Raw genomic sequence first — 25,127 nt, forward strand, 5'->3', positions numbered from 1 at the left:
TCTACTCTTGGAAGGGTTTCCCAGGGAGGTGGAGAATAAGGGTTTGAATCCACTCAAGCTGAGGTTTCCTTCCTTCTGCAGAAGAGCTCTGACTCGAGGTATTGAAGACTAAAGGAGGAAAAGGAATGAAGGACACCTTACTGGTTCCCTTACTTACCTTGAACAGTGGTTACGCACTTTGAGGAATACAAAGCACATGACAAAGGCTTTTAGGACTCTCATTCTGCATTTATTTACCTAAATCCCATTCAAATCTCTTTTTGGGTATGATGTATCTTTCTGTGTGGGCCTCAATATTTCTGCATCTCCAAGAATAGTTACAGTTGGAGAATAAATTCCTCAGAACCTGCAAAACACTGATCTATGGTGATAACTTGGGCTGTCCAAGGTAACTCAATGAAACATGGTTGAGGATCTGGTTCATGTCTTTTCTGGGGCTTATGGTAGTAATAGTATCACCTTACACAGGGGTAGTACCAAAAATGTCCTTGAAGTTGTACAATGTAACTTGGGATGAGTTACTATTATTACATATCTCTTGAAGGCTTTGGGCAGTGCATAGGAAAAGCCAACAGCACTTTGCAAAAGGTAGTGGTGGTTGGAAGATTTGGAAAAAGATGCATGCTCATGTGTTCCGGCTGGACTAGAGAAACAAGTGAAACAGAAGTCTACTCAGGAGTTTGCTTTAATCCATCATTCTATTTTATGAAGCATCACACAGCATTTTCACCAATTAGCATTTTCACCAATTAGCATTTGATAGCAGTCTAAGTAAGGGCCACAGGGTTATTTAGGAAAAAAGCCAACCACCTATTTCATAGTCACTGACTCCTCATTTGGCAGCATCACTCTTGGAGGGCTTGGGTAGTACCCGGCAGTGGCTGACCTATTTGAGGAAAATCGTGTAAATCTATAATCCAGCGGTAAATCTGAAAGACAGAAACATACCACATCTGATTAGCAACACAGCCCATATCACATAAAAAATAAGCCTGCAGTGAATAGTAGTACTTCTTAAGACCTTGAGCTGTTTGCTTACTAGCTTTAGAACTCAATCGGATTGTGCGATTACATATTTACTGGACATGTTCAGCTGTCCAAGGGATTGACTTTCAGAGTTTACTCAACTGCAACATAGGATATTCAGTTCCTTGAAATAATGCTAGTCACAGAAAATGATTTAACTAATGCTGGAAAAGTAAACAAAAATCTTCATTGAGCCTAGATGGCCTTTTCCCACTAGAACACTTCCACATTCATTCTTCAATTTGTCACTTTTCTCTAGAAATCAGCAATCTACTCATAAGAGGGCTATGTTTAAAACAAAAAAGTCTGTTTGGTTTTTTTTGGTTGGGTTTGGTTTTAGTTATTATAGTAAATTCCCCAAAGGCACCTGCTCTTAGACCTTCCTGCAGTCCAGTGTTAATAACATCATTTTGTATTAATTCTTAGAAATCCACACTTGTAACTTGGCGTACTCATCGCTTCCAGTTTGTAAAGAACACTGAAGGCATTAAAATAGTTCTGAACAGTCAGAGCTTTCTTTTCTGCAGCTTTTTAAAAAAACCTCTTTGCTGCCAGCAGTGACCCACCCACCCTCACAGGCAGAAAACTGATACTTCCCATGCTCACCTCGTATTCAAAGTTCACAAAGCCAAATTAAAACCCCACACAAGTAAGACTTCATTCAAGAAACAACTGCCCTTACAATAAATGAAAAAAACCCTACACCAAACAAAAAACCACCAAAAAATGGTTAGCTCCTCTCCAGCTTGTCTGTTTAGAACCAAAGCAAAAGATAAAAACTATTACTCAGATCATCTGAACAGTAATTTATTAATGACAACTTTTACCACCTTAACTCAGCAGCATTTGTGAAACAGAAAAGCACAATCTTAGCAGTTTTGGTACAAACAACAGGAAGTTCAGGTGTGTCTCACATGTGATTCACAGGCAGGCACCAGGACAGCATCCAGGTCTGCAGCTTTAAGGCCATATTAAACATAACAAAAGCAAGCAAATTAGTATTTAGATCCAGCTGAAAAATCACATAGAGGCTGGAATAAAGTACGACTGGGAGGAGACTTGATTGGAAGTAAATTACGCTTTATTAAGGGGGTTACTTCAGCTTGTCAAAGTACATTTTCTCATTTGGTTGGAGTCGAGCACAGCAGAACAGGCAGATGTTTTTCTAGTCTGTGAAAGCCCAGTGGATTTACTGGCTGCTGAGTCTATTTATGACAGCTCTGTTTAAAACAAAGGTTTCCAAAATAACTAATAATAATGAAATAGAAAGAAAGTATTTCTGAGTATCTTTATGAGCTATAAAAACACATGCCATATAGTTATTTTTATATAAAAGCTTTCACTAGCTTTTTAGTCTAGCAGTCTGGAGTCTCCCAAGAGTAGTTTAAACCAGAGTAGCATGAATGGGGCAGACTTGCTGCAGAGTTGCTTATGCTGAAGAGAAGAACCATTTGGACCAAAATGGTAATTTTGTTGATATTTCCTGTTAAATTATCTTTACACAATCAGTTTAAACACTAAACCCATTCAATACACAATGCATAAGATGCCAAAAGAGAATAATCATCCTTATGCATATTCAAACCCCAATCTATCCATTTAAATACTGCTTTTGTCTGAGCAGGCTGACTTCGGAAGATGACCAGAAGGCACCTATATTTAAAAATGTTGCCCAAGGCATCACTGAAAATTGCATGGAGCATGAAGCTGATACTATTCTTCACCTATGAAGCGGATTTTATGTATCACATAGGAAAAACCTTCATGTATTTCCATTATTTTTTTTCATCAGTGATTTTACTTGCTGCATCTGTTGCATCTGCTTTGCCCACAGTATGCAACATTTTATATTATTGCTTGATTTCTGAGAAAAGTTTGGACTGATCAGAAAGGCATACTTGGAATCTTAGCGACTATAAATAAAAACAGAGTGGGGGAGACCTTACAGCAGTCTTCCAATACCTAAAGGGGGTCTACGAGAAATCTGGAGAAGGATAAGACAAGGGGTAATGGCTTTAAGATGAGATGAGATTTAGATTAGATATTAGGAAAGAAGTTTTCACTAGTGGTGAGACACTGGCACAAGTTTCCCAGAGAAGCTGTGGCTGCCCCATCCCTGGCAGTGTTCAAGGCCAGGTTGTACAGGGCCTTGAGCAACCTGGTCTAGTGGAAGGTGTCCCTGCCCATGGCAGGGGGTTTAGAACTAGATGATCTTTAAGGTCCCTTCCAGCTCAAACCATTCTATGATTCTATGACGCTATGAAGAAGGGCAAGTATACAGGGAAAAATAAATATATATATTTTTTTTAATTGGTGGAATGCCAAATTTATTTAAAAAAAAAAAAGAAAATTCAGAAACTGTCATAGATGAAGACTGTTAATTTAAACTAAGTTCTTCAAAAACTTTCCAACTTAAAATACAATGCAGTTGCCCTGGATTGCAAAAGTATTATGTGAATTGTACAGCAATGTTCAATCCATCTTCTTTTGATGCAGATGGCAATGGTATCACTAGGTCCAACAATACTGTCTCACTAATAAAACTAGTGACACAGGTCTACAGCCTGGCTTCTGGACATAGCAGCAATTCATTTCATATCTGGTCTTACTCCATATTATCACTGATGACATAGAAAAGAAATAAGCAGCTCCATTTTCACTAAACTGACATGCTTGCACAGGCCACAGCTTAATGCAAAGGCATGCAAAAAATAAGACACAGTACTTGATAATAAAAGCAGTCTTAGGAAAAAAAAAACAAATGTTGCTTATTTCCAAGTTGTTTGTTTTCCAAGTGTTTTTGCCAGTAAATTTCTTCAGGTTCTGCTACTGTGCATGCTCACAACTGCTGCTGTCATGGTAGACCTTTGCATCTTGGCACCCACATCCCATCTAACCCTTATGGAAAGTCCTAAAGTAGGCAGTTGGCAGATAGCCAGTTCTCTCTGAGAGGTAATTCGACAGTGTCCTGGGTTCAGCTACAGCAGTCATTTTTTCTCCTTCTCAGTAGCTGGTGCAGGGCTGTGTTTTTGACTTTCAGCCTGGGAACAACGCTGATAACACCGATGGTTTTAGTTGTTGCTCAGTAATGTTTACTCTGACCAAGGACTTTCTCAGTCTCATGCTCTGCCAGGGAGGAGGGGAAGCCGGGAGGAAGCAGAGACAGGACACCTGACCCAAACTGGCCAAAGGGGTATTCCATACCACAGCATGTCATGCCCAGTATAGAAACTGGGGGGAGTTACCCGGAAGGCCCAGATCGCTGCTCGGGTCGGGCTGGGTATCGGTCAGCGGGTGGTGAGCGGTTGTGTCCTCTCCCCTTGTTATTCCTCTTATTATTGATAGCAGTAGTGGTTTGTATTACACCTTAGTTACTGGAGTGCTGTTATCCCAACCTGTGGGAGTTACATTCCTCTGATTCTCCTCCCCATCCCTTCGAGAGCTGGGGGAGGAAGGAGATGGGAGGGAAGTGATTGAGCGGCTGCGTGGTTCTGGGTTGCCAGCTGGGCTTGAACCATGACAGACAGCAAGGCTTTAATTGGTTTTAACCTACACTGACAATGAATTCAGCACAAAACTCATCCAACATTGCCACTATCCTAAAAAAAACCCCAAACACCTCCAAACCCAAAACAACCCTGAACAAACTAAACAGCTTGAGGTTGGAAGAATGAACTAGCTGGCTCTACCCAATTGCTTGAACACCACAATCCCAGAAGTTTTCAACCACACAGGTAATTCTTATTTTGTTCCCAAGACACATAGGCTATTCCCTTATAGAACTGGAGACTCCTAGAAGTTGGACATGGAGGGTATCAAGGTCTATGGCCCTTTCTAGATCTACAGAAATGTCAAGTATTAGATGCATCACCCTGAATTTCAGTCTCTTTCCTTTCCTTGCTCCCACTCCAAAGCCTGAGCGTAATTGAGTGATGAAAACCACTTCTTTTTTTTGCCAGTGACCATTCAGTGTTACTAGCATTTCCCAAGAGTATTTCCCAAGCATTGCTCAGCCCTCATGGGTTGTATGCTGTAGCCTGAGCTCAGAAGCAGGAGTCCTGCCCTGCCCTACCTTGCTTGAAGGACTCCAGCATCCCTGCTGTAAATAAAATAGCAATAATGATGTTTAAACAGCAACCATTGTCAGTAACTGTGTTCCAGCTGCTGTGTTCCAGTCATCCAGACCCAGGTATTAAGTAACATTAATTACAACATTGTGGTGTGATGCTTATGTATACCCATATCCATGCATGTATTTAGGTGTTACAGATGGATTTATTTCATAGTTATTAAGCTGACAACATCTCAGTTTCTGTGTGCTGTTCAGCTAGTACAAGCCAAGTAAATGAAAGCCACAAGGTTTTATCAGAAGAAAAATCAGAGTTCCAGCCACAAGAAGGAAAAGGAAGCCACAAGAAGAAGGGAAAACATAATATTCTCGATGAGTGATCAGGAAAATATTTGAGTAATTGAATGGAGGACAATTATAATGTAATCCAGACACAGGCCTGGTTGATAAACTCAGTACTCACTTCTAATCTTTTTTTTTTTTTTTCTTTGAGATTTCCTTGAACAAACCAATACATTAAGCAAATATAATCTTAACCAAACTCTTTAGATGGAAGGCATTTTTTCAATTAAAAGCACAGTCCAAGACTGAAACAGATTTCTCCCAAAATGCACAGCAGAAATGTCAGGAAACATTTTGCAATATTGACCAACAAAAGCAAAGCCAACATTTTTTAGTAATGACACCACAGCAGCATCCCTGTGACGGGTGAGAAGCCCTACAGAAAGCAGAACTCTGCTGCCCTCACTGAAGCCTGCAGTCAGCAGGGCTGGAGCCAGACCCTGCAGAAACCTCGCAGTAAACATCAGGGTTGTGTTCTTAAGTGAATCCAAATATATTCTCCTGCTTATCACCAAGGAAAAGGCACAGGGAAGAAAACTAAAACCTCAGCGACACCCAAGTTGTAACTTGAAAAATCTTTAAACTGCTTAATTGTGGCAAATCTCAGAAAGCAGACAGAGCTCCATCTTAAGGCTCAGCATCCAGCTGGTGTGACTGCAGGGGCAGACTGTCAGCCAGTATCAATTCCTCTTTTAAAGGAATTCCAGTAACTTACACTAGCTTAGAAGCTTTGCTGTAGGTGTATTTCAAAGGTGCTAATGAAGAAGAAAGAAAATATTAGTTTCTTAATGGTAACAGTTTCTAACAATAATTTCTTAACAGTGGAATAAGCACAACTGCTGCAGGGAAACTCACCAGTGTGCCTGCACTGCTGAGTGACCCTTTACTGCAGGTAAACGATAATGGGTGTCGGGTTTGTTTAAATACTAAATGTTTCTATCTCCTGACTCATTTCTAGTTTATAACAGTCAAAGCAGTAAGAGCTCAGAGTGTGGGGGAGCAGACTAGCAGCAAAAAGGAAAAATACCCAGGTCACAAGTAGATTTATCTGATAGCAGTTATTTTTAGCAAAACTTCTAAGGCTGATTTTCCTAAACAGGAGGTCAGACATTTGCTGTACTAAAACAAAGCTCCTGAAATAGCGAACTGAACACAAGAAAAGCATTCCACCTATCAATTACATGAAAGTCATTGCTGTTCTCTGCACACTCTGTGACTCGAAAGTTAGACAGGAGGAGGAGGGAGGGTATCTGTGCACTGTTGTACAGGAAAGGGAGGGCTCTTCAGCATAGGTGTGCCTTACAGAAGGAAGTTGCTAAAACTCCTGAGTTTGGATGTAATTGGTGATATGAGTCAGTGCAGTTTATTTCTGGGCATCTAGGAACAAAGCCAACTAACTAAGCTCTTTAGAGGGAAGGCTTCTATCTATCTATCTATTTATTAATATTAAATTCTGGGCATCCAAGAATAAAAGAATAAAGACTAAAACTAGCCTCAGTGAAAGTGCAGGTTTGATGCTTTAATTGCACCTACATGGGAGCTTTTGCCAACACAGGTATACTGGTTGGAGATCATGCCTGTGGCTCTGGCACATTTGTGGCATGAGCTTGGCTTGAGGAAGATCTTCACTGCCACTGGGGTTTATCACTGTTTACTATTCTGATGTATGTAACATGGAAGATGATGACGTTGTAGAAAACCTAAGTGGCAAACTGCGGGGAGATGTGGAGTAGTAGCTTCACTGTAAGAGTTTTGCAGTGGGATGAGTGCCTGGGGGATGGAAAGACCATCCCATCATTGCAATTGCCTATGGTGTGCAGTTTCACCACAATTATCTCGGGAGTAACAATTAATGTTACTTTGGGTGTACCCTACAGTGAAGAGACTGCTGACCCTGGCTTGAATGAAACAGCTGTGCGCAAGGCATGCACTATACTTGCATCTGAGCCTGATAGTCTGCAGCAAAGGAAAATCTTAGAAATTCCTTTGCTGTTTTGTGTTTATATGAGAAAATTCATTATTTGTACGTGAGGGAAATTTCTCTCATTTTCGTTATAGTTTAAATGGTGATTTTTGGAGATCCCTTGAGTAAATAGCCCTGTGTGGTTCTTTTTGCTTGATCTGGAACTGATCAAAAGAAAATACAAGACTATAATATTTTAAATATTTAGATGAAGACTTAATCTAAAAGAAATCCTAGGAGAATGCCAAGATCCTAGTAGCAGGTGTTAGTCTGTCAGTAATCTGTTAATTTCTGTTTGAATGACTCATCCTGGATCTAAGGGTGGTGGAAAGGTCTTCCGAGGTAAATTAAAGAAGTTAGCCTGAAAAGCGATTGTGATGACAGGCAATTCTGATTGATTAAGAAAAAGAAACAAGTTGCATTTGAGACTGTGCAGGGGCTATAATAACACAAATGCAGTGGTGATATGCCCCTTTCATTCTGAGGTAAAGTCACCAAGATCAAACTTACTCGTCAGACTAGGGTTAATGTTGTCATATTTCCCTCTCTTTTAAAACAAATGTTTTCTTTCCTTTTCCCTATTTTTTTTTCCTTTGGATGGATTACAAACATTGGTTACCTTAAGGTAAAAAGCCACACACAGAGACACATTAAGCCTATATTGGGTTTTTTGGTGTGTTTTACCATCTAAATCCAAAAGAAATATGTTAGGCACCAATCCAGAGTACATAAATGCTCTCAGCAACTTTTTCTGTACATGTGAGGTTGCAGGTTATGTAAAATTCCAGCCTGGTCAAAGAAGTATTTACAGTACTTGGTGACTTCCTATTTACACATTTTTCACACTCAAAAATTACAACACTTTGTATTACCAACCAGTGTTTTTAAAGAAGTAATCTAAACCCATCCTGTAAGTCTGTGATCTAGTCAAACCCCAATTATAGTTATAATTACTGCCTGCAAATGAAATTATGCTGCCTGAGTTGAAGGATAACTTTAAAGCAGAAATGACCGAGTGTTTCCCTCTTTCCTAATGAGTTGCTCATGGTTCTCCCTTTAATCTTTTAGAGGCAGCTGTACTTTGACATCTCACAGAGCAGAGTAAGGATGGCAGGAACATTTCTGTCAGTTATTGGCAAGGAAGTAATCTTTCGAGTTCTGCATGATTTGACACGGCCTGCAGGGGCACAAGTCAGTACACCTTTCTGGAGGAGGAAAGAAAGGCTGATCAAACTGTAATACACTGAAAGCTGTCCTTTCTATGTTGAAAATTAATACCAAGGAGTCAATTCCTTTGGAAAAGCTGAGGTCTCAGACCCTTTGGGTCATGAAGACCTTTTATAAGCTAGTTCTTATTTACTGAGTAAGAATTTGTTATGGTTGAAATGCAGCTGATTGTTGGTTTCAGTTGTATTTTGCAGTTGAAAAAAAGAAATGCATTATATTTGTCTGTTCTGTTCAGTATGTTTTTCTTTCTGTTAAATGAAGAAAACTCAAAATAGTGTCCTGGAACAGATAAATAGGATTTACATTACCTGATGCTTTTCAACTTACGCATAGAGCAAGATGCTGTAAATACATTCAGAACACATATCTTCTCTCTAGTAATTTATCTTTGCTACCTGCTTTTTCACACACATCAAAACCTCAGAACCAGAAAACCTCAGAAATGTTGTATATGTATAACAATTTTCACCAAATGTAAAATATGTTTCTTGCATAAAAAGTTTCATTATAAGAATGACCTCTTTGGCCTTTTAATAGCAACTATTTACAGCAGCTAAGCCCCAAAGCAGTTTAAATCTTCAAAGCATTTTGATAAACTTAGTTTTTAGATGATATCGTATAGATACATTTTTACACTGCAGATGGTAAGTAAAAGCATGGTTGTAAGATAAGGTATTAAACAGAAAAGGTTACTGCTAACATATAATACAGATAGTTCTATACATTTAAGGAAATTCTATGCTATTACTGTATTATTTGAATTATTAAGAACACATAATTATCACTCTAGTTACAGGAAACCCTAATTTAATTTTAATAGGAGCAGGATTTGACTTTAAATTATGTAATGTCAATGAAAAAGCACAGTACTATTGCATTAAAATATGGGGTATTTTTTGTTTCACTTCAACAATAATTATGAATGATACTGCTCAGGATATAGAAGTATGTGGCTACATGGTTAGTGAAATTCATGAAACCATAGTAATAACTGATTCAAGAGCATTCAACTTAAAATACATGTTTAAGAAAGAGCATGAAGTTTGCGATTTGTAGTTGATCTGTGATGGGCAAACCTGGCTATCTGCGACCCATGCCCAAGGCCACAGCTGCCTTGGGCTTTCCATTATGCAGATAATTTGCAACTCTAAGCAGAAACATGAACTTCTTTGCCATGGTTCACTGGCAATTTTATCATTATATTTATACAGCAAGCAGGCTGATGAGTCAAACTCCTGCAGAAAGTGGCAGGGTACAGATTTGTAAGAGTCTATTTAAAGAGACAACTTTGGTGAATTATAATGGAGATTTTCCTCTTTTACTAAGTAATTGAAATAACAATAAGGTGTGAAGAAAAACTAATGCATCCGTACGGGCAAAGCATGGTAAGATTTCAAATAGCATGCAAGATTTAAAAAATTTCATTATCCTCATGCATGACACAAGCTTGGTTATCAAATTATCAGTGTGAAATGAGCTCTATCTCCACAGCACATTTACAGTTGCACTAATTCTTCTCTGAAATGCAACTCTCCTGAGTTGCAACTTTGCTCAATCTCCTATACTTGCTTGCAGTAATTTTTAACCCTGTGACAAACCTCACCACTCAGAGGTTATGAGACAAGTTGAGGACATCAGGTTAACTAACAATCATGAAATTTTAGAAAGTGGGTTTTTTTGGGATTCTCCTTATTGGGATTTAGACCCCATTTAAGCTTTTCTTTTCAATGAAGAAAAAACCCCCAACTTACTAAAATTCACCCATAAGCTCTGAAATTCCAGTTACTCATCATGGAATTTTTTGAAGTGGTACTTTTATAAAAATACCAACCATAATGAGATTCAAATGAAAAGCATTAGCTTGAAATATGTGTATAATTTTTGAGATCAAAGAATTGTTTAACAAATACCTATCTGCAATGGTAGCACTGGCTAGTGTTTATTTTACAGACTTTTTCCTACAAAAACTTGCTTAGCAAATAAGGTATTACTTAGATTTGATTTTCTTTGTAAATCAGAGAGATCTTTTGCAATTATTTTTGGAATACTTATGTGATGGAGGACATATAATCATTTACATAGCTATCTGGAAATTTGATCAGATGGCTACAGAGTAGCAGAAAGTTAAGTTCAGATTATTCAGGAATGGTGAATAAGAGTACCTCTCTCATGGGTGGCTCATACTAAACTCTCTGAAGTGGAGGAGGATGTATTAGAAACTCTGATTTATGCAAAACGTCATGTTTCAGACAGACCTCTACGTATTTAATTTCCATATGTGAGCTTGAATGTAACATTCCCACAGTAACGGATCCTGGTTTGGAAATTTCATTGTGCTTGAAAATGGTTAAAATCTGTAAGTGAGCTGTAAATTAGGAGATTCAACAGCAGAAAAGTGAAGAAACGGATGTGTGACCAAGGCATGTAGAATAAACAGGAGTAGGGGCACTTGCTTCTACTATTTTATTAACTGTGTGCTGTCAATACAATCATGAACCCATCAGTTTTCCAATACTTGAGAAAAACTTCCCTGCTTACTGAAAGTGGGTAAGGAGAATTAGCTCAGAGAAGACTTGCAAAATGTTTAGGAAACTTTCAACTTAACTCATCTTCTCTTACTATTACAAAGATCTAACCATAATGTTACTCTTCAGTTAATCCTTTCTAGTGTCAACTCAGTGTCAAGGTGATGATGTCTTAAATGAAGAGGTTTTTTTTGACCTTTATCTGATTTCCACTCCGAACAGAGTAAGGTACACAGAAGGTATTACAGAGGATCCTTTTTTGTCCTTTAGGCAATTTCAACAATAAACAAAATGTCCTTTTTCATGCACAAGGAAAATGCTAATTTCTGTTCAGGGACTGTCAGGGGAGCTTAGATGACAAACTGTGATACTATAATCTGCAATCCCCCTAATACTTTCCTTGCCAGAGGTGAGATTAAATTTCATAATTACTGATGCATCTTTCAATGCAAACCCCTTTTGAGTCAGATACTGAATTTTTAAGCAAAGATGAGGACAGAAGATAGAAGAATGACTACATTCATTAGCACAGAAAGCTAACACAGAATGGATTGGATTATCTTGTCACAAAGTTGTCCTTTTCCTAATTACATACACAATTTGTGTATATGCTGATATTTTATGCTTTGAATGTCCAAAATTGCAACAGCATCATTCCGTGTGAAACCCTTTCCCTACAGTGCTCTTTGGTAGGTATTAGATCAGTTACATGCATAAATTCTTTAGGTGAAACTATGAGAAGGCATCTGCACTAAATTTACAACATCTTGGTGACAAAAGAGAACTGTCTAAGATGTTTCTATTGCAACTTCTCAATCCAAATCTATAGCTTATTTTTATTTTTCTGACATATTCCCTCTATTTAAAAAAATGGAAGCAGGCTTGAAGGGTTTTATTACCCAAAATGAATTTCTGATAACTTTCTCAAAAGAATTCTCGTATGAACTTTGGTGAAAGCACGTTATTTTTGTAAAACACCGCTAGTATTGAATAACGTTGAATAGTTTTTGGAGTAGTCATTTCCAATGAAAAATGTGTCTTGAGAAGTAAACCAAGCTGTTCTTTATGCACAGATACATGTTGCATCCAAACAACAAGACTCAATTTTAAAGTTAGCACAGCAGCAATTATGTGCCTTTCACCAAATATTTCTGCAGATGGCAAGCTGTTGGGATACTGACTTATACGTGGCACTTACTATCCCTCACATAGTACGTTCAAAAGCCTGGTGAGACATTGCTGATAGAGAAGCCCTTGTGAGCCCACAACTCACAGGAGGCTGCAGCTCATCTCCGGGGAAGCATCAGCTTGCTTGGCTGGGTCAGGTTGGGCCAGGGCTGCCAGGGCAGCTGGTGCCTGGGAGCTGGGCTCATAGGGTCAACACGCAGGCAGCCTGGCTGCACGTCTGAGCTTGGAGGATCTTGAGGAAAGGCCTGTGTTTTTGCAGCTTGGCAGTGGCAAGTCCTCTGCTGGTAATTAAAGTAGATGAATAGAAAAGGAAAAGCTGGAGCGCATCAAACTTGCATAACCCGTTTGAATCTCTTTTAGCTAGTTACTCCCAAATAGCTGGAGTTAAACTATGACTTACAGCTGCAGCCAAAAACTTAAGGGCTTGGCAAAGCAGGGGCTCTCACAGCTTGCTGTGACAGGAGTCAGGGAAGGTATTTGAGAGGATTCAGGAATTCCTCAACATCCATAATAATGAACATCTGCTCTTCTGTACAAACAAACAAGAAATACCTCTCTCTGTAAGAAGCCAGAGATGGTTTTGTACCTTCATCTTTGAATCTGATTTCAGGCACACAGCTGCAAGTTAAAAATGTTATTTCTCCCTTGTTCTGTAGCTCTGAGGGGTAGGTTTTGCAGACACCAGCCACTGCCCCAGCACCAGTCCTATACAGTGAAGGAGGACAAACAGACTTTGCAGGGGCTCCAGCACTGATGACAGGCAGCCATCTGGCTCACTGATTTACATGGATAGGTGTTTCTGGTTCTCACCCCTTCATCTGTAGCTAGAAACTTGTCTAAAGCCTTTGCTAGCTCTGCAAATTGCACTGTGGTTGAGGGGGTAGGCAGAGTTTCAGAGAGTGCGGCTGACCCGTATGTTCCTCCAGGCCAACGCTTCCAAAGCAAGCTACAGAATGACTCTGGGAAAGGTATTGGCAGAGAGTTTTACAGAAGTTACCTCTTTCTTGGCAAATGCCCGTAGTATATTTGGGATTTGTACCTTTAGGCTGAAATACAGACTGCAACACGACAAATATCTGAAGCATAAACAGAGCCACAATATGAGTTTTCCGCTTTGAGATATAGAATCATAGAATAGTTAGGGTTGGAAAGGACCTTAAGATCATCTAGTTCCAACCCCCCTGCCATGAGCAGGGACACCACACACTAAACTACGTCACCCAAGGCTCTGTCCAGCCTGGCCTTGAACACCTCCAGGGTTGGAGCATTCACAACTTCATAATGTACATAGAATTCTCAAGTATGTAGAGTATGTTTGCAAAGGACAGGCCAATCATGTGCTGTGGTGTAGAAATAACTGCTGGGCAAATCTGAAATCCTCTCTTGGAAAAACTTTTTATTCCTTAGTCTTGTGCAGCTAAGCACCTAACTAATTTATTCCTTTAGATATGGTCTATTGATAAAGTTCAGTAAGGCAAAATGATTGAGGATACAAAGATACAGGGACTTTACCACCACTTTGTAATCAAACAATATGTACCGCAGCTGCAAAGTTATTGCCACATTACTGCTACAACTATTGCTAGGAACCATCCAAAATAATGTATGGTCCCTCCAGGGCTGAAAATTAGTACAGATCAGAAGATCATCCATAACTGAACCTTTGATGCAGCTTTGATGTAAGAAGGTAGAAAGCCTGAGCTGGCTTCTCAGGTGAACTTTTGGAGAACAAGACATTGCTTGTGATTGCCTTGTTTTCCAGATAAAGAATATGTTTTAGGCTCCAGCTCCATCCATAATGATGCAGTTTCAAAAGCAACACACACATTAAAAGAGAGAGAGAGAGAGAGAAGCTCTGTCCTAGGCATTCTTAGCTTCACTACATTCTTGCGTTTGTTCATCTCCCTTTCAACTGTAACGTGGTAAGTGAGCTGATTGAAGAAGGGTAACAAGCCACATCAGAGAGAAACATATTTGGAAGTGTAAAAACCCCAAGTAACTTTGCATGTATTTGCTTCCTAATGTAACTCGCCATTGAAAGTAGAAACAGCAAAATACTGTGGGAAAGTCCTTACCAAGTTCAGGAACTAATCTACAGTCTGTTAAATGCTGCATCCTATTTCTAACCTAGGATAAATTAAACATCTAGTGTTTGGAGATAAGAACAATAAGTGGTGTATCAGACAATTATTAAAAGCACAAACATCTAAGTAATTAATAGCCACTAGCATTAACTGTTGTGTGAAATGAACAGAGTATTTTTGAATGCATTTTTGATACATGTAATCTCAAAAATAGATTTACGGTATTACAAAGTTACTATGAATACTACACGTTCTTTAGGGGAAAAAAAGCCATCTTCCTTACCTGCTATTGCTTCAAGACTAGGGATTGCAATAGTGCTGTAAGTGCTAACACATTTACAGGACCATGTGCGAACTAAGGTTTCCTCTGCATTTTCCAGGCCTGGCAATCTGTCCATGAAGAAAGAGCCCCACTGTTTAGATACAAAATAAGGAGCTTTGAGCTGATCTCCCTGAAAGAAAAATAAAGAAATACGTAATCTTAGGAAAAAAAAAATCCCCTTTCCCTATCCAATCATAAGCATTAGTTTAAGGAACTCTGGAGTTTCTTTGATTTACTGGAAAAATGGTATTGTATCTCAGGAGCAATATGACTTTAAAATGTTATAAAGTCAAACAATAGTAATCTTCTCACAATAACAATCAATTCCTCCCATAAATTCCCAAGCTCCTCTTATGGATTCCCTACGACATAAAAGGCTGGCTTTAAATATTTCTCCCTTTAAAAAATCTTGTCTTTTCCCCATTTTTCTGTTTTTGATAGTGTGAATGGTGTGCTGCCTTTCTCTGCTGGAGAAGCTGGGTAGCTGCAGCACAGACCTAACCTATCCTGGACCTCCTCCCAGGAGAAATGAGTCTCCTGGTGCTGTATGAAGTAACTGTGAAGAACGCATCATGTCACCTGTGTTGCGTTATCTGAGTTGAGGAATGAGTGAGACAGAGCTGCAGGATCCATGAAGAGCCATCCAGTTGCCTAGCAAATTATGAAAAATTGTTTTTTGTTCATGTATATTTTCAGACAACAACATGTGGACTCATTATGTTTTAAAGAAAGCATTAAAGCAGCATTGGGAAAGCTGGTATTTTTAGCAGTTCATCTTGAAACCTGCTATATATTGCCATAAGCAGCCAGAAAAAGCTCCAGGAGGCCTCTACAGAAAGATGAAAAAATGGAAAACAAAATGAAATACTATAGAAAATCTGTTCAAGTCATTTGTGTGCAAAGTAACTTTTCAGATGAGCACAGCATAGAATAACAGATATCCTAGCATGTGCCTCCAGGTTCATGAAGAGTTGGGCTTATTCAGCCTAGGGGAGAGAAGGCTCAGGGGAGACCTTAAAGCAGCTTCCAGTACCTAAAGGGGGCTCACAAGAAATCTGGAGAGGGACTTTTTGTAAGAGCCAGTAGTGACGGGACAAGGGGGAACGGCTTTAAACTGAAATAGGGGAGATTTAGATTAGATACTATGAAGAAATTCTTTATTGTGAGGGTGGTGAGGCACTGGAGCAGGTTGCTCAGAGAAGCTGTGGCTGTCCCATCCCTGGCAGTGTTCAAGGCCGGGTTGGATAAGCTTTGGAGCAACCTGGTCTAGTGGAAGGTGTCCCTGCCTGTGTTTATGACAGAGGTCCATGGCTTTTGATCACATGAAAGATATTGATCCAGCTGAACAGATCACATCAGTAAATACAGAGCCACTTTTTGTGATTCTGAGTTAACAGTTTTTTCTCTGAGCGTAGCTAGGGGTGAGGAGGAAGCATTGATTTGGGCAAGTATAAATAGTGGTTTCTGTCTTCTGATATAAATAGGTTGGAACAGCCCCTACCCCCTCACCCCCCCTTATTTTTTGTTTCAAAACAAGCAATTAACTTAAGAGCTGGGCTCTTTTGTGGTTTTGGTTGGAGTTTTTTTGCCTCTCACACAGGGACAGCATCCTTCCCTCCCCCTCGATGTTATCTTTCTATGCAAATCCCAGGACGTTAAGTCAGTTACAATTCAATATAGGTGTTATGCTGAATTAAAATCTGTTAGCCAGCTGGATGGCACAAGCAGAAAACCTGTAAGGCCACTAGAGCTGATGAATTAAAACAACCACCCCAGTATTGGCCCATGGCATTTGCACAAAGGACAGGGACTTGTTTATTGACAAAAGAAAAAATCTGAGGCTTCTGCTTTTTAAAATGTATGACTGGTACAACAGGCAATTAAAATTGCAATCTGAGGAAATGAATTAATTTTTTAAGAGGTCTGAATCTCAGACTGGGAATTTCTTCCCTATCACGATGGAGTGAGTTACATTTTGTATTTACAGTCCAAGCCCTTAGTAAAACCAAACCCAGCTAGGTAAGAGAGTTGTCGAGTCACCTGGTAGAGAACCCCTGCCATTTTGCTGCTGGCTTATCTCCACATGACTGGCATGGTTTGGTAGGCTAGATCTTGATCTCAAATCTGGAAAGAGCTGTCAAAACTTTGCCCACATCCTCAGGAAGTATTGGACATTGCTCCCCTGCCATTCCTAAGTAATGCCTAGAACAAGTCCATATCTCATCTGCAGCATACATAGCCTGCAGTGAAGGACAGACCACGTACCATGAATTTATACATCTGTGAAATGAAGCAAAAGTCCCCTGTTAACATCGCTGCTCCTCACCAGCCTGGAGGCACACATTCAGCAGTGGGGCTAGAAGCTCTCGAAGGTGCATCAGCCACTCCTGTAGTCCCCAGACATGGGGTTTGCTCTTGCAGCAGGACAGTAGATCCTGGGAAGTGCTGAGCAATCCCTCTTTCTTACGCAAAATCCCCAAGCACATGGTTTTGCTTTCAGGCATACTGGTCAGACAGTAGCAGGTCAGATGTTGATTGTGTCAGCTGAGGGTACAAAGCTTTAAAGACTACATCTAGACTTTAGAGAAATAAAAGGATGGTATGAGGGTTCCCCAAGTCCCAGGGCTTTCCACTAAGTTGAACCACCTGGAATCCTTACTATCACCTTTGCTTTATTAACTGCAGACAAATAAGGCCTGTTAACAGAGCAAACAGAATCTGTTAATAGGACCCTTGGGTAACACTGGTTTGTCAGCTTACAAATGACCTTTCTAAAATACAAACAGGCAGGGAGCTGAGCTCTGAAGTTTTTCTACATTTGGTAATGAGATGGAAGAAAGAAGGATATAAAGGAGACTGGAGTGGAAAATCAAGCTGTTGGTATTTTTTAAAGGCATTATTTAGATAGACAGATACCATCTATACCATCATCTTTGTACCAAGTTCAGAGCACTAGGATTACTTTACTGCATCCAGTATGACAGATGGTACTGATGGCTGTATGCTTTGTGCCAAGCTAGTTAAACCAACATTGACTCTTAGTGCTAGGGGAAAAAAAAAAAAAAAAGCTCAAAATATGGTTTTGCTGGTATAAGAGCAAGTATTTGAGGTGTTTCTGCTAGCACAACTGTGCTGGTCACAACATTCAGATGTTCCTGAATAACACATCCATGCTGGGTGTGCAAAAGGACAAGCCCAGAACTTGCCCCCACAAGTCATATGCAAATACAAAACATTTTAGCCATGACCATTGTACCTAAACTACAACATGGCTCACTATAAGCAGACTTTAACGTAAAATGCGTTTCACTTCAGGATATTGCTTTAAATCTCCAGGCTTCACAATAGCCCATCAGGCTGTTCCTGAAAGTACTATTAGATTTGTGTTACAGATAAATGGGAATAAAGAGACTGAGCCAAAAGGCTGAGAGTAATTAGCTTTGTCTATGGTCATGGCAAGGGAGTCTCTGAAATTTGGGGAGTTTAAGGGCCCTGAACCCCCCAACCAACCAATCACTAGGCAATACCATAAAAATTAGTTTTTCTTCTAACTGCAAAAGCATCTGTATCTGCCAATAAATTCTTTGATTCCTGCTCCATTCATTCCTATAGACCCAGGTTTTTATACATTGAATAGCTCCTCTGTAATTGTTTCCCTTGAAAGCCTAGGACAAATTCCAGTTTTTCTTTGAGTTTTCACTGATGGAATGGATCACGCATTTAAAGAACAGAAGGCAGAAAAAAAAGCCTGCAGCCAAGCAAACAAACCCCCAGATCTGGGGGGAATCTTGTTTCAACACAGTGCTTGATATTTTTCCCCCCCTGCATGCTGCAATACACTTAGGAATAACTGCAGAAATAGTTTTTAGTTTGATATTCTCTTGCTTATTTGGTTATGACTCATATACTTGAAAAAACTGCAATAGTTACCATAATTTCAGAGTTATGTGTATCTGGCTAATATCATGCATTTAATTGAAGGGAAAAGACAAAAACTGCTAATGAAAATGGAGATTACTAGCCTCCCAGTTTGTGTGTGAGGAGGTTGTTTACTTCCTGTCTCTTCACTAGTGATGAAATACCAAACAACTGAAAACAAGTTTTTGTAATTTATTTCAGAAATATACAACTGCAAATTAGTAGTAATACTTTATTTCTTTAATAATATTTTGTAAAGATTGATAGAAGGCAGGATTGCATCTTGTATTAAATTTTCAGTCCCTCTCTGCACACACAGCATGGCATAGAAAATCTGCAATAGTGGTGTATTTTTTTTATTGCCAGTGAATGAGAAGGCTGATGAACAAGACTAAATCTAATCTGTTAGTGCTCAGTTTTCCAAAAACACCTGATGTTGTACAATCCTTTGAATTAGCTTTTCTCCTCTCTTAACCAAAGGGTTAATGGGAGAAGTTGATGGGGGGAATGAAAATAAAACTTTCATAGGCTTGTAAAGGGAGTCCCTTTGAACTAGTCCTGTTAAGTTAGTGGTGTCCAGTCAACTGCAGAGATATGGATGTGACCTGTTCAGACTCCAGTGAGCAGCGTGGTAATGAAATAACACCACTGACCTGCCACAGCCCCTCTGGTTCAGGTTCCTTTAATCAACACAATTCATTTCTCCCTTGCTTGCTCGCTGTCACTGGTAGCGGATGTAAACTGAACAGGGGTTGCATGTGGCAGTGGTGGTGCCCCCCTGCATCTCCTATCAGGAATTCTACAGCACTAGTAAAAGGTGAAGCACCTGCCTAAAAGTCTCAATTTCCTGCTTATTAACTGCAGTGATAGAGAAGATGGATCTTGTGAGCAGTCGACCAGAGGTATTGCAACAACAGAAACCCAAATCATCATCAAGGGCTTAGAAACACATCACTCAATAACTCTTTCTTTGTACTTCCAAGACTAGAAACATTTTCTGGCTGGCTGTTTAAAAATGTGTGCTTCAAAAACACATATTGAACATGCCTAAGAAACCATGATTGAATAAAAACCCTCAAACCTTACAGAGATGTAAGTTCTATGCAGCAATGCAGCAGTGTCCAGCCAGAGAATGAACAAACTTATGGAGAAGCATGAGTTATTTTTATAGAATAAATTAATAAAATCAAATTATATTAATCTATGTAGCACTACTACTTACTCTTCCTTTTTCTCTCCTTTTACTGAGAAACACATTTTCCTTGATAGGAAACTTGACTTTGTTTGTCTTCATTTTTGTTTTTTAACAACCCAGGAAGAAGCCTAAACATTATTTTATTTCCTTATTTCAGTAACTGAAATGTCCTTGTCTGAGCTTAGGTTAGAAATCAGGATAGCGGGGAAAATATTAGATGCATTTATTAAAAAACAAGTAGAAAAATAGATGTCACATTTATACTGTTTTAGTCCCACTGAAGATATCATTTTCTCCATGAAAACCAGGGGCTTTTAAAAATGCTTCTGAGTTGGATTAAACCTATTTCTAAAATAAAAGCATCCCCCCAAAATCTTCCTATCAGTAAGTTAACTTTTTGATCACAAAGAGTAATTATTAAAAAAAAAAAAAAGTTAAGTGGTTTTCAAAGCAAAGTGCAAAAAGCATACATATATCTCTCTCCAATTAGAAGAAAGTGGCCTATTTATTTAGGAACATAAGAAAAGAAGAAACACTCCAAATGCAGAGTAAAGTTGCACTGTAGTTCCTACACAGGACATGCTGGATGTACAATGCTGCTGCGTTGGCCATCTGAATGCTGTTCTTATCTATTCTGTTCTTCAGCAGCAGAGATAATGATAAACCATAGTAAGCTTCCACCTTCTGTGGGAGAATTAAAGAGCATCTGTAGTGCTAAGGCCCTGCTTCTCAGCTGTGATCAACCTGAAAATCACATTATTTATCTGAGGTAACTATCAGTAGTCTGTATTGGACCAGACTTTGAAACAGTCCCTCTTCTCTGAGTGCAGCTGCCACCAAAATAAACAACCTACAAGGGAAGCAGCAAATTACAAATTCTTACTATATATAGAAATCACAAGAAAACTCTGTCTTACAGAGAGAGAAAGAAAGCTTTAAAACAACCTAATAAAAATTCCTCTGTGTTTACAGTTGGCTACAACATACAGAGAAACATCATGAACTTAGCAGAGTTCAGGTGCTGGATTTGTGATAAGCACCATGAAATTTCTCCTTGTAGGATAGAAGACAGATTCTTGTAACTGAAAAGGAGAAACTATGAGGTTTTTTTGGTAAGGGAAAGCACATACAGCTCTTTTTTTTCTGAGACTGGTGATTTAGCTCCAGGTAGAGGCTCTGTGTCACCCATGCAATGCTGAGCTGGGACAGAGCAGCAACCTCCTGGTGTGGCCAGGAGGATGTCTGTGGGGGATGCTGATGGTGCCAGCACCCTGGTAAGATAATCAGGTTCATTCTCAGCACAGGTAGCACGAGGCTTTTTTGTGACTTACTTTATTCTGTGCCAGGAAACATCTGCAAGGAACCCTTACCTCGTATTTTCCTTTCTTCTCCAAGGGCTCAGATTCACTCTCCGCAGGCACTGCAACTTTGTCCCCTAGAAGCTCCTCTAAGATGAAGACAGTTTCCCAGTTGCTATAGTGATGAGCTGGGAAAATATCTGAGTGCATGCTGTCACCAAAATAAACAACCTACAAGGGAAGCAGCAAATTAAAAGTCTGTTGTATATGAGGAAAACACAAGCAAACTATATTTTACAGAGAAAGAAAAAGAGCTTTAAAACAACCTAATAAAAATTCCTCCATGTTTACAGTTGGTCATGACACACACAGATCTTAATGTCACAGCTTGGGGTTTTATCTTCAACCAGCTCTATAAGGAAAAGGCTGGCCTTGCACACCCTCCTCGCTCTCACCCTCCAGGGGCATTGGATGGGGATGCCTGGCTGGGACTGGCACAGTCGGGACACCGCCAAGTTTTTTGACAAAAATAGCCTGCCAAGAAGCAGTGGAAAAAACTACCAAGAAAATACACTAAACAACAGGAATTAATTTTGGACAAGGAAACAAGGGAAAACATGGAGCATCTGTTGGTGACTGAGAACTCTTCTGTGCCCAGGGCAAGTTTACCAACTAGGGAAAATGTGGTCCCACCATCCTCAGTGGGCATTTTCACCCATCCAGACCTGTGATTAATTAAAACATGATCCTAGATTTCACTGATGCCACCTTTTAATCTATGTGATCTATTTCCTCAGGAAGATTATTTCCTGCATACAGTCTGATTCTCCCTAAAGCTGCTGAAATGCATGCCCATGCATACAGGATAAAACATCTAAGAAATTTAGATATTCTAATGATAAGAAGACTCATATGCTACTTCCAGTTCTGGACCGCAGTCTGTCCAGAACTGGACACTTACACAGAGTAAGTGTAACCAGAATGAAAATTGGTATTTTCAGGAAGTTTTACTCTCACTGATAACATACCTTGGGATCCAACTTGCCAGTCATCTTCTTCAGTAGTTCATAAAGCTGGATAGCATTACCTTGGGAATACCAGCCGGGCTTGTCCAGTGATAGCAGAGCCTCTTGCTCCTCGTCATTCTCTGAAATCACCAAGCAAAATCGCTTGCTGTTACTGAAAGCAGTCCATATTCCTGTGTTCATGAGACATGTGAGAAGCTGCTGCACACAGCTTGAAGATCTATTTTGACATTATAGCAGCTCCAATGTCTGGCTCTTGACTGATAGTTCAGTCAAGGTGTTTGGTAGCTGGGAGTAGGCAGACATTTGTGAGAAAAGCAGCAGCCAAGCCTTGTCTGCAAGGGCTACAGGAGAGCTGAGGAATCAAAGTCATAGGCTTTGCCTCTGAAACACTAAAGCAGTGAAGGCAGGAAATCACATGGACCAGACTGATGGAGGAGCTGCTACAGATACAGGGTGAAAGCATGAGATAAGTCAGTCTGTAAGAGACAGCATGCACCTTTCCCCACAGACAAACAACCTACCACTTTTAAACACTGACATAAGTGTGACAAAACAGACTGAGGTATGGGTATTTGCCAGCCTTAGATCAGCACAATCAATGAGCAGTTCTGGTTATCATCCAGTTTTGAAGAAATAACAAGCAGACAATATTGCTAATGATGTTGTAATCCACATTGGCACATATCTGCACTGGCATCTGTCAGTGAACTGGAAAAATCAGCAGAATCTGAAACTCCCTGGACATCACCCAGCAGTGCCATAGGCTTTTTTTCTAGCTGGTCCCAAAGCAGCTGGATCTGTCCTGGTGTCCATGTAACCTTATTGTTCTTTCAGATCCATGTGCTACAGCCTGATGAACTCTTTTTAGCTTCTTTCTCAAGCCAAAATACTAGCCTTAGTGAACTGATAAACTACAATTTCATCACAAATATTAATATTATTGTCTTCTGTCTACTGAATTGGTTAAACAAAAGGGTGATATTGTTATTCAGTATCAATCAAACGTCCTACTTCTTATGCTAGAGACAGAGGGGTTAGAAGCCAATACAGTACTTTGATCTGACTTAGGTGTAACACCAGGACTTTCAGGTTTTCTCCTGCTTTACAGAATTTTTCAAAGTACTTTAAATGTATTAGGAATAAGACAGACAAAGCAATCTTCATTTTGTTAGAGACTGCTGAAAGCTGGAATACAAATTTTGAAGAACAGTGAAATGACAAGAGAACTTTATGTTTAAAGAGCACTGGAGATGTACATGGTGCAGTACATTGGTCCCTGAAAGAAGTAAAAGAAAGAAGTAAAATGTGGGAAATAGGTATGTGGAAAGAGGCAATAAATAATTCTTTAGTATTATGAATCCAAGAATTTGAATAAACATAGGATTTATTCTCAGACAAAATGACTCTATGTTAGAAGCATTTTATAAACCAGGAAAAAAACAAGTTGACAGTAACAATTCACATAGAACTCATGTGGAAATGTCTTTTCCTTTGTTCTTCTTCAGAAAGCTAACAATAGTAAGTATGATAACATCCATTAAAAAAATCTTAAATTCAGAAATCCTAACTTCCCGACTTTTAAAATACTTTTGACCAAACAACTTTTGATCAAACAGAAATTGTCAAACTTCAACAGATTTGCTTTATTTTCCTTGTATTTTTAGACATATTTGTAAGGCTGGCTGAACAAGAAGACACAGTCTTCAAACGATACGGACACAGGAAAAGAAACTTATGAAAACAACTCTTTTGAGCTGCTACCAAAGGTTTCTTGTGGAGGTTTGTATAAGCTATCATTGTCTCTCCATTCAGTCAATCAGGAAAACACTAGAGAAAAATGGAGCCATTATGAGAGGGATTTTTAGAATCAAAACACTGCATTTGCAAATAGGAGCCTTATATATTACAGCAGCACCAGAAGGACCCAGCTAAGATCAAGACCCTATTTTGCTACTTCTACGGAAAGGCATGAGGGGCCATCCTGATGGAAAAAAATCACTCTAATTACATGGTAGAAGATCTTTCACTCTGTGAGATCTTTTACTGTCACCCTTCACCTCAACTTGATGCATCCGGAATTTAGCCTTCTAATTTACAGTTACAATATGAACTAATTGACCAGGAACCCTCAGTACCTAGAAAAGACAGCAAGAAACACTTTCTAGAGGTGCCAGCTCTGGAGAAGGAAAGGATTTAATTAAGTTAGGAACTGCTTTATAGGCAGTGAAATGAAGGGAAATTTCAAAGCCTGGTTTCCTTCCGTTTGCTTGGAGGCAGCAAACAGCGGTAAGATGTCTAATTCATTATGGGAACAACTTGATTTTGGAAGAAGCTTCATAAATCTGAGGAATTACGAAAGGCCCTTTATAATATTTAAGTTGTAGGGTCATAAGGATAATGACTCTACACTGGCAAACCTTGCCTCAAACCATCTCATATGGCTGCCTGTGCTCACAGATCCAGGGCTGACCGTGCCAGTTTTATTTCTGTAACCCAAACCTGGAGGAAATCAATGCTGTTTCAGTTGCAGTAAGTCATTAATGAGAATGGTTTCTAATCCAGTTACACTTTCTCACTGGCAAAATATAGTCAAGAAAATTATTCTTCAGCACTGGCTCTTAAGGCCTCTTGTAGCAGTTCTGCCATGTAAAAATTGATATGCAACAACTTAAAAATCCATTAATAGCACCATTAGCTCTGGCTTTGTATTGTATCTTTCAGATAGCAGCTACATGACAGCGCTGAAGAAATCTGAACACTTCCTGCAAAAATACTGCATAAATGTGATTATGGTAGTTCCTAATACGTTTTAGATATTACAAGCCTAACATTGGCTACACTCAGCCAGGAGGAAAACTGTTGCTGACCTTCCTTCACTTTGCTGTTATTGATTTGTAAAAGTTCATTCAAAGGTCAGAAATGCTATAAATATTCCTTCAGCA

The 25,127-nt window shown here is 39.4% G+C and overlaps 1 protein-coding gene across 1 annotated transcript in view; it reads right to left on the bottom strand.

Moving 5' to 3' along the window:
• Positions 1-810: 810 nt before the first annotated feature.
• NT5DC1 (5'-nucleotidase domain containing 1) overlaps positions 811-25,127 on the bottom strand; it is a gene marked incomplete at its 5' end in the record, with an annotated part of 45,218 nt that continues 20,901 nt past the window's right edge. The window contains 4 exons of the mRNA XM_010020358.1: positions 811-929; positions 14,708-14,876; positions 21,230-21,388; positions 22,186-22,304. Coding sequence (XP_010018660.1) covers positions 811-929; positions 14,708-14,876; positions 21,230-21,388; positions 22,186-22,304 — 566 coding nt within the window. The remainder of the gene's footprint in view (positions 930-14,707; positions 14,877-21,229; positions 21,389-22,185; positions 22,305-25,127) is intronic.

This window comes from Nestor notabilis, unplaced genomic scaffold, assembly GCF_000696875.1.
Source record: "Nestor notabilis isolate BGI_N333 unplaced genomic scaffold, ASM69687v1 scaffold5028, whole genome shotgun sequence".
NCBI classification, from domain to species: Eukaryota; Metazoa; Chordata; class Aves; order Psittaciformes; family Psittacidae; genus Nestor; species Nestor notabilis.